This window comes from Mustela erminea, chromosome 9 (genome assembly GCF_009829155.1).
Source record: "Mustela erminea isolate mMusErm1 chromosome 9, mMusErm1.Pri, whole genome shotgun sequence".
Classification (NCBI taxonomy): Eukaryota; Metazoa; Chordata; class Mammalia; order Carnivora; family Mustelidae; genus Mustela; species Mustela erminea.
In genome coordinates, this window is record NC_045622.1 from 15,963,996 (window position 1) to 15,976,515 (window position 12,520).

A 12,520-nucleotide genomic window follows, 5' to 3' on the forward strand; every position below is an offset into this window, starting at 1 on the left:
TTACTTATCAAACTATCTCGCTAGAGAGATGGCAAAGCTGGGCGAGAACATCAGCTCATCCCTCCAAACCCAGGGCAGTCAAAAGGCTGAACGAGAGGTGAGGTCTGATTTTGCAAAAACTTTTTAGAAATTCGCTGTGTCAGAGAAACTCAAAGACCAAACAAAACCCCTAAAACACCAAGCCCGATTATTTCGTCCACGTGGCACAAGAACAAGCCAAAGAGGGGGGGCAGGGGAGGAGGGGGGGGGAAGAGTCACCCGTCCCGCCCCTGCTGGGAGGACGGGATTTGCCGGGACAGCTAGGTCGCACGGGGCGCGGCAGGGGGGGAGGGAGATTGAGAAAGCCCTTTTCCCACAAAGCCGTTGTGCGGCGGTCCCCCGCCCCCGCCTCCTCCCCCGGGCCACCGCCGGAGTGCGGGGAGCCGCCTCCAGCCCTTTAAGGGCCGAGAGGTGCGCGGTCTCTTTAAGGCAGGTCCTGGTGGTTTCTGTTTTCCGAAGGAAGTGACGGGGGGTGGGATTGAATGAAAAGTGCAAAACAGAGTCTCGGAGCGCCAGAGTCGGGGGCCGCGGCAGTCGCGGCGCTGGGCCGGTGGGCGGGCGCGGGGCCCCGGGAGCGCCGCGTCCGCCTCGAAGCCGCCGGGGGGCGCGCGGCGAAGCGCAGCCCACGTGCGTCCGCGCCACGTCTCGGGCCCCCAGCGCCTGAGCCCCACGGGGAGCCGCTGCCACGCGCCCCGAACTAGCCGGTAACTTCGCGCGAAGTTTGGCAGCGCCCCTTGCCGCACGCTCGCGGCCGGCCGGGCCCCCGGGGATGCGCCCGCCCGGCCGCCGCGGGGTCCCCACGGCGCCCCCCGCGCCGCTGCTGCTGCTGTTGCCGCTGCTCCTGTCGCTGCTCTGGGCGGCGCGGGGCGTGGGCACGGGCCCGGGCGCGCCTGCTGAGCTGCGGGTCCGCGTGCGGCTGCCCGACGGCCAGGTCACCGAGGAGAGCCTGCAGGCAGACAGCGACGCCGACAGCATCAGCCTCGAGCTGCGCAAGCCCGACGGCACCCTCGTCTCCTTCACCGCTGACTTCAAGAAGGTAAGGCACCCTCGCTCGCCCGGCGGGACCCAGGAGCCCGAGCGCCCCGGGGTCCCGGTCGCACTGAGGCCTGCAGGTGGAAGGCGGGCCAGGAGAGGCACAAGACTTAGCCAGGGTCATGTCGTGGGGCTCTTGTCTACACCCCTGTGCAGGCTCCCCAAAGCTCGGCTCTTTCATTCTGCCCTGGGGGAATTCCGCTCCTGCCCCCTCCAGCCTCTCGCCCCTTTGCTCTGGGTTCGCAGGCCCCTGCTCATTCCCACTCCCTGATGGCGATGGCCCGTTGCCCATTTCTCTTTCAGGTCTCTCAGAGCCCTCCAGGTGCTGACTCTCCAGAAATGCTAACTCCCTTCTTGGGGTAATTTGCCTCTCTGTTCTAGAGAAGAAAGTCCTGGGCCAGCAATTAGAGATCACGGGTTCTTGCCCTGTGGTCTTGGGCAAGTCCCTTTCCTTCTCCGGCTTTCCTTTGTCACCTCTGTACAGGTCAATGAGGTGGCTCCAGGCCTCTCAGCCCTGACGTTTTGGAGTCTATAAACCAACCCTCTTGTTTCACTTTCCTAGAGTGGAGACATGGAGGGGGGCGGGGCGGGCATAAGAGTGGATTGTCCCCTGTCCCTCCGGAGCCAAGGAGATGCTACTTCTCCTCTCTGGTTCGGAAGGCTGGAAAGCTTGCTGAAGGACGACCTGGCGAGAGGCCCCACAGGAAGTCCCCACTCTCTGGGAGAGCTGCCGCTCCTTACCCTGCCTGGCCAGACAGCTGGCCAACCTCCATGTTTTGGCCCAGATTGCAAGAAGGGGGACAGAAACCAGCCTCTACTCAGTGTGTGTGTAAGGAACTAGAAGAAACCTTGTGGAGGGACTGGAAGGTGGACCTGGCTGGCCCCGAGGGTGGTTGGGGGTAGGGAAGGCAGTGGAGGGACTGGGGGATTATCAGCAAATGGGCCTGGAAAGGTAACGAGGGACTAACGGTGACCCAGCAGCAGGAATTCTGGAAGGAAACAGGGTGGGTGAGATGTAGGTACTCAAAGGGAGTCTCCTGCTGTGCACACACACACACACACACACACACACGTACATGCACCAGCCCCTTTTCTGCTAAGAAAGAGGCCCTGTCTCTGGGGGACTGGAGAGGTGGGGACAGTTAGATAACTGGACAGCTGGAGAAGCTCAGGCCTGGCCCAGGCCACTCTCCCTCCTCCCTCTTAGAGAGTGGGAGTTGGAGAGGAGATGGGCAGAATTTGGGGAGCCAGTGAGGGACCCAGCAAAACTGCTATTGAGAGCCTGGGCCGGGACGGAGGGTGGGGGGATCCTGTGGACAGTGGAAGTAGGGCTTCACTGCTCATCTGTCCCCAAACTACTGAATTACCACTGATGTCGGACATAGGTAGACCATGGAGTATTGGAGGGTGGTCACGGTGGGAAGACTTTATAGCCCATCCTTACTGGGCAGGCACAAGCTAGGTTCTCCCATTCAGGCAGGGGCCTGGAAGGGTAGCCAGTGTGGAGAGAGGGAAGCTGACGGGGATATACCCGCCTCCCCATACCTGTACTCCAGGGAAACTTTGTCGCTTGTGTTCTTTTCCGGGAAATCCCAGTAGGGGCTGGACCCCTCAGGAGGCAGTGGTCTAATCTTCCTCTCTAACCCTCCACTGAAGCCCCTTTTCCTTGAGAGTGAGCCTCTGGCTGAGCCAAGAGCCTCCTACTTTTTTGCCTCCTGCCCATTGTTCTATGGCATCTGGAACCCTGGAGAGAGGCTTCCCCACTCTTGGGACCTCTCAGGCTGTGGCTAGGATGCAAAGGCTAGGGCTGAGCTTTTATAACCCCTGGCTGCAGCATGAATGATTTTATTGCTCGGCCCTGTAGGCAGGAAGAGGAGGGAGTCCCTGTGGCAGTGGGGTGGAGGACTGGGGCCTGGAGCTGAGAGCATAGTTGGGGGACAGACGGCCCAGTTAGAGAATCCATTTGGAGCGGATTGCCAGAGTCCCATTTTAATCCCTGCAGTGATTCAAATCTCCACCCAGGTTTCCAAAGTCTACTTTTCAGGTTAGCCTCTGACCCAGAAGCTGGCATTTCACACCCTCTAAGGCATCTCCAATTTCATCAGCAAGGGCAGGACCGGGAGCGGGGGGTGGGGGGTGCGCGCGGTATGGAAGGTGCAGAGAGGAAAGCCCGCTCTGTACAGTCTCCCCAGCTCTGGGTTGCTCCACTAGCCTCGGCGGAGCAGAATAGTCCTCACGCCTGCCCCAGACTACAGCTTCTATATGCAGATCCTTCTGGGGGGACTCCTGGGCCACTCTCCTGTGGCCCACTTAGTTTCCAAGGCCTCCACGTGCTCCTCGGTCTTTGGCAGATATGCACAAGATTCTATCTGGAAGGAAGGATTCTTCCTATGGGAAAAAATCATGGGCATTGTGTTTCTTTTGTGTAGCAAACATATTTGGGGTGCTTTGGGGAAATGCCCTAGTCCACTTAGGAAAAGCGACGGTTGCCCTTTTCTCACCTTCGGGAGGTAGTCCAGGCTGAAATAAACAGACCTGGTTTAACCTGGGCAGGGTACTTGATCTCAGCAGGCCTTCTTTTCTTCATCTGTACGGGGTGGGGGGGGGGGGGGTGATGACAGTACCAGTCCCGTCACTATCAAAAGAACCAATCAGGTAATATGTCTGAAACACCCACTAGGCATTGGCTGCTGTGCTAAGTGCTTAAGAAGTAGAAGACCGTGAACTTTTGTAATCATTGCCCACATCATATTTCATCGTGGGTCCTCCCTGCTGAGCTTGGACTCAGACAGGTTGAAGATACGGACCCAGAATCCCACACAAAGTCAGCCCTAAGCCTGGAAGTGCCTTTAGGCTCTTACCATAGCCTTTTTGAAGCACTGTGTGTTGGAGCTCTCCAGAGAAGCAGAAATGACAGGACATAGAGCAAGAGCTAGAGAAAGAAACGTTGCAAGAGATCGGCTCCCGTGATTTTGGAGGCTCAGAAGCCCGGCGATCTACCATTTGCAAACCAGAGGCCCAGGGAAGCGGGCAGTGTGGTTTCAGCCGGAGTCTGAAGGCCTGAGAAGCAGGTGCGTCAGTGACCGAGGGCAGAATGTGGACATCCCAGCTCAGGTAGAGGGCACGTTCGCCCTTCCTCTGCTTTCTCTTCTACCTACACCCTCTCCGGACTGCATGGTACCCCTCACACTGGGGGGCCTATCGTTTTGACTCATTCTGCCAGTTGAAATGTTCGTCTCTTCTGGAAACACCCTCACAGATCCACCCAGCTGTAATGTTTTACCGGCTCTCTGGACATCCGTTCACCCAGTCAAGCTGACACAGAAAACTGTCACCCTCCACAATTGCTGGCCAGCCCCTCTGAGCCCAGAGCCGTCATTCTTGTTCTGCCAAAATCCAGGTTGCTGTGGGCAGTGCCCCTGGCTGGAGGCATCACAGAGCCCTGGGTCTGGCCCGTCCTAGCCCCAACCCCAGCCCCTTCTCTCCAGCGCACCCCCCACCGCCCCACCCCCTGCAGCCCCCCCGCCCAAGAGGCAGGGTTCTAGCACTGTCTGGCTCTGCTCACATGGCCACGGCCACATCGTAAGCGGTTAGAGTACTGAGTAATCCGCTGGCTGTAGGACACGTAGCCCAGAGCCTGGGGAACGGTTGTCAACTTTGCAAGTAGCTTGGAGCTATCAGTGGCCATCCCGTGTCACTGCGTGCCCTGCCCCAAGGCTACTGACCATCAGGCAGATGGAGCTGAAGCTTTAAAAAGAAGCTCTGGGGCTCATGGCCCCCAAACTTCAGGGCCCCATTAGAATCACTTGGAAACTCCCCATGCCTGGGCGGCCCTCCCCAGCTACGAACTCTGCTCTCTGGGGGCAATATTGGTTTTGTTTTTGTTTTTGTTTTTGTTTTTTTTAAGGAGGCCCCAGTGATTCCTGTGGGCAGCGAGTTTGGGAACCACTGGCGTGGCTGCTCCAGGGAAGGGGAGGGAACTTGGAGGAGGGCCCAGGTTAGGTTGTTAAATGAAGGTAGAGCCCACACTCACCTCTTTGCAACCTGTCATTCAACCCGCAATAACCCTAATGTGTTTGAAGCAGCGGCTAGGCGTTCGGCATCATTCCACATGCCCTCAGTACACAAACTGTCATTTACAATACACACCCACTAGGCCGTACTCTCCTTTATAATCCGGGTCCTGTGTGTGTAATTATACCTGTGTGTGCGTGCTCACCGGGCGTATCGAACAGGGGGCACGTCACCAACCCCAGGCTCTAACCGGGCTTTTTGTCCATCAGCCCTCTCAGTCCTCCTCCCCCGAGCCGGTGTCCCCATCCAAGTTCTCTTTCCCCTTTGTCCCACAGTCTGAATGTCCAAAAGCTGGGGGAGGGGATGAGTCATGTTCCAGGCGGCATGGTTTGGTGTTGACCGGATGGGTAGGGCCAAAAGATAGGAGAAAGTCATGTGCAACTGTTTCTGGGTGGTGGGTACAATGTTGGGGGCGGGGAGTAAGAAACCACAGCCTCCAGAAATGCGCCGGGAGGGATCCTGAGGGGCTGTGAGCTGGAGCCAAGATAAGGGGAGCCATATGGCGGTGTGGGTCAGCCCAAGGTCACTCTGAAGGACCCAGGAGGAGTGGAAATGTGAGCCCTCGGTTTCCTGACCTGAGCACCAGCCGGTGAGTGGGAGTCAAAGGAAGGAACTGCCCAGAAAGCACCAGAGTCCCTGCCTTGGGGGGCTCCTGGTTGGGGTAGGGGAGCAGCGTGGGAAGCTGCATGCCATCAGAAGTCGTGTGGAAGATGTGGAATGTGCGTATGACTGTGCCGGGGCCAGAGGCTGTTTATTATAACCAGATCATCACATCCCACGGAGGTCAGATAGGAGAAGTTTTTAGACACCAGTCTCCCGCTCCCCTTGCCTTATGTGAGGTCCCTGAAACGTAGCAGTTTGGAACACAGGCGTGTGATGGATATATGTTGTCTTTGTGGGGAACAGAGGGCAGCAGAGATGCTCTCAGGAGAGGCCCAGACGTCTCTGGAGTCCAGAGCTTTCCTCTTAGGAGTTTATGAGAAGTCATGAGATGCAATGACCTGTCTCTTGTCCCTGGAGCCTTCAGATCTACCAGCAGTCCCTCTGCCATGTTGGAGGAATTCCTCCATGGATCAGGGATCAATGGGCTTGCCTGAAGGTTCAGACGTGCTCCCTGGAGTCGAATGCCAACGTCGGGGGAAGTCCTAGCCAAAGATCCTAGATCAGGCAGTGAAGACTGTCCCCTGGACTGAGGGAGGGGTGCTACTGAAAATAAGATCGGGGGAGGCAAAGGTGGGGCTCTTCCCTACCAGGCAGTCCAGGCTGCAGAGAAGCAGTGACGGCAGTGGTTATAGAAAAACTCAGGACAGACTCCTGTCCCCAGGAAGACGGTGCAACCTCGTGATGGGACATGCACGTCCCCGGATCTCACCCGCTGGGTGGTCGCTTGCTGTTGGTTGCTTTGATGCACAGTGTCATCTGAGCCTCCCTGCTGCATCGTGAGGCAGGCGTTGCCCCATTCTGCAGGTGTGCAAACTGAGGCTCTTTGACAAGATTGAGTAGCTGGTGATCCTGGATTCAGACCCAGGGATCCGTCCACTGTATAGTGACTGACTGTGCATGGTACCATAAGAAGGCTCCTTCCAGAAGGCTAAAGTAACCCGAATTGAGGAGGGGAAGGGAAGGAGCCTGACAGAAAACCTTAATGCAAGGGAACAAACCCTCCTCTGTACAGACTTGGGCTGGACCCCTTCTCCCATAACCCATAACCCCCTTGGCATGAGTCCTGACCCCTTGGCAGCTTTGTGCCTGAGACTCTTGCGCTGGAGGGGTGGGGACACGGGGACCATTTGGAAGAGATCTCCCGGAGACTCCTGAGCGTTCACTGTGTACATTAGTCCGCCCTTTCCTGGTCAGGCGACTGGACAAGCCACTCACCCTCTCAGAGCCCTAGGCTCAGACACGGCACAGGCCAGGAGGAGATGATCTGGTGATGCTCCCAGGCTGTTGAGAAGCCGGGTCTAAGAGTAGAGTCACAGCAGAGGCCGGCAGAGGCACTGGAGGAGTCAAGGAGGAGTCAGGTAACGGGGCCAGCCCGGTGCCCCCCCCCCCCCCCGTTCTCCTTCCTCGCTGGGAAGCACAACATTCCGGCCCCTTTATTTCCCCTCTAGGGCCCAGAGCATCATTAGAACCTTCCATCCAGTAAGTTGGCAAGTGTTGAAGTGGCTGCCGCTTGTGCATTCGATAAAGGGCAGGGAGCAAGGGAGGCGCTGGGGCTGAGAATCTGGGCGAGAGAGAGGAGTCGGGAGCCCCATCTCAGGAGCCCTGAGTCAGCGGGACAGTGGGGCACAGTTGATCCACATAAAGCCTCACATTGTTCCCTGGGGCAGTTGGAACAGTAGTGACCTTTGCGATTTGGCTGACAGAGAACTGGGGGCTCAGGGGGCTGGAGCAGAGCAAGTGGCCACTGCTCATGGCCTGTGGCTGCACTAAAACCCCTTAATAAGAAGCTTTTGTCCCAGGGCAGCCCTGAGGGGTTACAGGCTCCCGGTAACAGGGCCAGCCTGAGTCCCCGGGCACGGCCGTGGGAGTGGGCTTGGGCTGGCTTTGGGTCAACTCTGTTCACCTCTGTTCCTGCTCAAGGACACTGGGCAGAGTCGCCCAGGTGCTCCCGTGTCTGCCAAGGGGCAGGCAGCATGGGGTTAGGAAGGTGCTGGTTCCTGGCTCCCTCCCCTCATCTCCGAATGGGGCCCCTTCTCTGGCCATGAAGCAGCCCCAGCCGGGAGCACCACGGGGATAAATATTTAGATTGGCTCAGCCCAGGCCGAATCACAGGCTGTGCTGGGATGGGAAGGAGAAAAAGACGTTCCCAGGGCCCAAGAGCGAGGAGCAGTGGGGTACAGGGGTGCTCTGCAAGAATCCCGAATCCCAGAGAGAAGACCCCCAGCCTGGATGCCAGGGCAGGGAGTGGTGGAGTGGCTCCCCATGCTGGCCCCTTTAGTCTCCGATTCCCCGTTGGGGGAGGGCTGGGCCGAGAGAGCAAGCAGGCTCTCTGCAGGAGGGGGCTGGGTAAGAGGGTGCACGAGGGAGTGCTTGAGGCTCAGAGAAAGGGGGGAGGTGGAGGCTCCATGGGGGGGGGGGGGGACGCAGAGGGAGGCAGCTTGTTCCTGGGAGCAACTGTGGGGCCGGGAGAGACGGGAGCAGCTGTGTGTGAAAGAGATTGTTCGAGAAACACCAAGTACGCAAGAAAGACGACAGACGTGTGGTCTGTGAATGGTGGAAAGCAGGTGGGCATCCTCGTGCTTGAGCCAGGGTTCCGCTGGACTGTAACATAAAACCCCAAGGGCAGCCGAGGCAAGAGAGAAGTTTGTTTCCTTCTCCGGCATCTACTCTAAGGCTGCAAGTCGGCAGGGAGAGCAGAATGCCCGCTCCAAGGTCTTCCCCTGCTGAACTCCCAAGGGGCCTCTGTGTGCAAGCGTTGCTCCTTCTCCCAGCAGGAAACTTCCCCTGGGGCCTCTCCCCAGGCAGGCTGCACCTGGGCCTGGCACAGGATGTCTGCCATTCTGGGGCACAGGGCTGGGCCCCTGCGCTTCCCAGAGCAGCTGTGGTCTGTCTTCCTAGGTGTTCACCTGGAGCCCGGGGAACAGCTGGGTCAGCGCCGCCTTCTCTCGGGGAGATGCAGTGGGTCTCCGAAGTGCAGCCTGGCAGGGGGCGAACCCAGAGAAGGACAGTGTGTGCACCAGGGCTGACGGGGGTCAGGGGGGCTCGGAGGAGCATAAGGATCACTGGACCATGAGTCAGGAGGTCCAGCTGCTGGTCCTGGTTCTGCGCCCGCACGGCTTCTGAAGGTCATGTCCCCAGCCAGAACCTCGCTGGGTCATGAACCAAATGATACCCCGAACCTGCTAGAAGCCGAAATGACAGCGCAGGGCGGGGACCACCAGCCTGTAGGACTACCAGTCTTCTTGATGGCAGCTGAGAGAGACCCCAGAGCATGCGTGCAGGGGGCCTTCACTCAGCTATGAAGCTTTGAGCTCCAAGCTCTGGGCCAGACCCTGAAGTTACTGCCTACGTCAGGTCTAATTTCTGCCCTTGAACCAGGGGCAGATTTTATGTGGGACCTGGATGACTCGTTGCCAGGGCAGAAGATGCCCTGGAGGAGGACGGGGTCCTCTATGAAGGTACTTAAATCAGGTGCACACTGGACCGCCACAGCTCAAGTTTCGGATCCAGCTCAGAACCCACCAGTGACTTCTGGTGATGGGCTAGCTTGAGCTCAGACTCCTCGGCTGGACTCTCAGACCCGCTGTCCGGCCCCTCCTACCAGCCTCTTCCTCCAACCCCTTTGCCCTCCCTCACCCCACCCCGTCCCTGGTGGTTTGCTCAGGATGCTTCCATGCTCTCCTTTGTGTGCTCCTTCCTCCGTCCATACATTCCCAGGCAAGTACGGAGCACCTGCTGTGGTCTAGGGGCGAGGAATCACTGCCAATAAGATGCTTTCCCAGCCTCAAGGAGATTAGTCTGGAAGGTACGGCAGGAGATGGCCACAGACCACTGAGCTTGTGCTGTCGAGGGTAGGAGCTGGGCCTCCTGAGTCTGCTGGCAGGTTGGTGAGGGCAGTGTTGGGAGGACAGGCTGGAGGAGGGGACACATTGGAACCAAGCCCTGAGAGATGATAGGCAGAGGGGGACAGGGCAGCCCCAGCAGAGGAATCAGCTCAGGGACAGGCCCAAGGCCTCATCACTTCTGGGAACTGCCCGCCCTTTAGTTCAATGCTCAGGGAGTACAAGACAAGCTGGCGGTGGCGGCGGAGACCAGCCTCAGGAGGGTACGCTTTAGGGCGAGGGCAAAAGGAGCTTCCAAAGGGCATTGGGCAGATCAGTAACAACGTGGAGGGACAGATTGGGTGGGGGTCTTAGGAGAGCCTCCCATCTCCCTGTCTTGTGTAAATTCCTCTCTCTCTTTGCTAGAAAGCACCCCCCATCCTTGGACTGTCTGGGACCCCTGAAGTGTCCCTCATTCTGGAGAATTCTTCCCTCCCTTCCCACCTCCCAGTCCCTTCCCTAAGGGGACAGCAAGTGCCCCTTCATCCATCCTTTGCCCCATAGCACTTGTCATAAACCTCAACCCCAGGCCTTATGTGGTGCACTGACTGTCATAGGAAGTCAGCCTGTCTATGAGCTCCTTGAAGACTGGGGCCTCTTCCTTGATCTTGGCCATTTTCCCACTTAACCTGGTGCCTGTGAAGGCTGTGCCCTATGTAATGCTAACCAGTGCTCTCTCACAGGTTTGCAGATTCCCTACAAGCCCCAGAGGAGTCCCCCGACCTCTCTGGGCCTCAGGTGCATCTTGAGGAGAACAGTCTTTGCTCCTGCTTGGACAGGTCTGGAGGAGATCACAGCTGGAGCCAGGCCGAGATCACAGTGATACTAGACAAAGGGTTCAGCCCACTGTGCCCTGAGACCTTTCACTCATTTTCTCCTCACAGTAATCCCTGGAGGTGTAGGTATTGTTAGTTTAACTCATTTAACAGATGTGGAAACTAAGGTACAGGGACATGCATTCCCCCAAGGTCCCACAGCTGGTGTCAGCAAAGCCAGCATTGGAACTTAGGTAGTGTGGACACCAGAGCCTTTGCTCGTGACTACCAGGCCGTCCTACAACCTGTCTGCTCCTGAGCTTTGCTTAAAACCACGAAGGATGTCAGCCCGTGCTCGTGACCTCCATGGCACATGAGCCTCTCCCTGGTGCGCGGGGGTCAGGCCTGGTCCCGGGAGGCTCTGCGGCTTCCCAGTGGGCTAGACATTCCCAGGAGCTCACACAAGCAGTAGCCTTACAGAAACTGCCATCTCGGGAGTCCACGCCTGAGTCCTGGACCTGAGAAACCTGCCTCCAGTGCCAGGACATCCCCAGCTGTGCCATCTGCCTTGGGCACAAGGCCACATCCGGGTGATTCATCCCAGGGCACCCTCGGGCAAGGAGGAAACTTGGGAGCCAGGCTTCTTTTGGCCAGGGCCTAGCATCTGGCCAGATGTTTGCTGAAGCAGGGAGACCTGTCCCCCTGCCCTTTCCTCTGTGCTGGTGGGAGAGGGGCCCCTGGAACCTTGGCAGTGAGTCAGGTGTAGAGAGTAGAAGCTAGGAGGGACACCAGCCAGGATAATGGAGCCAAGTAGGTCCAGAAGTTAGGGGTGGCCCCTCCCTCCCAGGGTCAGCAAGTGGAAGGTGGTTTTTGTGGAGAAATAGGGCCAAGAAGACTGGAGAATGTATGGTCCGCAGAGGTTCTGGGCAGGCTGGCAGGTGGGACAGAAAGGTGACCTGGCCTCGGGAACCCTCCTCTCTGTGTCAGACGATGGTTCTTGTTAGTCACACAGAACTGTGAATGCCAGCTGCCACACTCCCAGGGCAGGTCTACACAGGACTTCCAGGCATGGCTGGAAGAGGAAACTGAGTTCTGATCCTGGTTCTGCCATTTACAATAGTGTGGCCAAGGGCAGACCACCGCACCTCTCTGGGCCTGGGCTTTGGTTTCTCAAGCCACCGAAGACATCTGGGAGGCAGTGGGGCCTTGTGGCCGAGAGAGCGCAGGCTTGGGAGTCAGACTGCCCAGGGTTAAAATTCCAGCCTCATTTCCTCCTAGTCCCATGACCTTGAGCAAGTAACCCATTCCCAACTAAGTCATAATCATCCTCCCTACCTCCTGTTGTAAAGATTTTAAACAGGACAATACATCCTATCTGACTCATAATAACAATGACTTGTCCCTTCCAGTTACAAACTTCAATAAATCCGTGCCCTCCATAGGTAGATCGTCTCTGTCAATGAGAAATCCTCAGTCTCTGTCTTTACCCACCGTCAGATTCCCATTTTGGTATCATTTTGCTGATGTTGCCGACATTGTTGTTTAATACAACAGAGTGAGGGAAAGACTAGAACAGGTGATGGTTTACCCCCTGGTCTGGTCCAAGAGTCCAAATGTTTTCTCTTAATGGTGGGCAGGGGATATCCCTGAGCAGAGAGACCACTCCGCAGCCATCGGACCCCAGGGTTTGGCATGTGGAGGTGGCTTTGGAGAGGACACTGTGACTGTTCCAGATAAGTCTCCTTTTTTTTTTTTTAAAGATTTTATTTATTTATTTGAGAGAGAGAGAGAGGGATCACAAGTAGGCAGAGAGGCAGACAGAGAGTGGGGGAAGCAGGCTCCCCGCTGAGCAGAGAGCCCGATGCGGGGCTCAATCCCAGGACCCTGAGATCATGACCTGAGCCGAAGGCAGAGGTGTGACCCACTGAGTCACCCAGGTGCCCCACAGATAAAGCTCTTTTAAAGAGTCATTGCTGAAAATCCCCGGGAGATAGATGTCAGCTCCCGCCCCGCCGGGTCCTGCCAGGGACACCCAGCTGACTCCAGCCTTCAGAGGGGAAGTCTGGTATCGGGTCT

General features: G+C 57.5%; 1 protein-coding gene across 2 annotated transcripts in view; it reads left to right on the forward strand.

The window, feature by feature from the left end:
• Nucleotides 1–276: 276 nt before the first annotated feature.
• The window catches only part of POU2F3 (POU class 2 homeobox 3), a 104,980-nt gene continuing 92,736 nt past the window's right edge, over nt 277–12,520 (forward strand). Inside the window, exon 1 of one of the 2 annotated variants that reach the window (XM_032357653.1) lies at nt 277–1,075. In XM_032357653.1, the coding sequence (XP_032213544.1) occupies nt 809–1,075 (267 nt within the window). In that variant the 5' untranslated portion in view covers nt 277–808. The remainder of the gene's footprint in view (nt 1,076–12,520) is intronic. The other variant, XM_032357655.1, reaches the window with a different exon arrangement.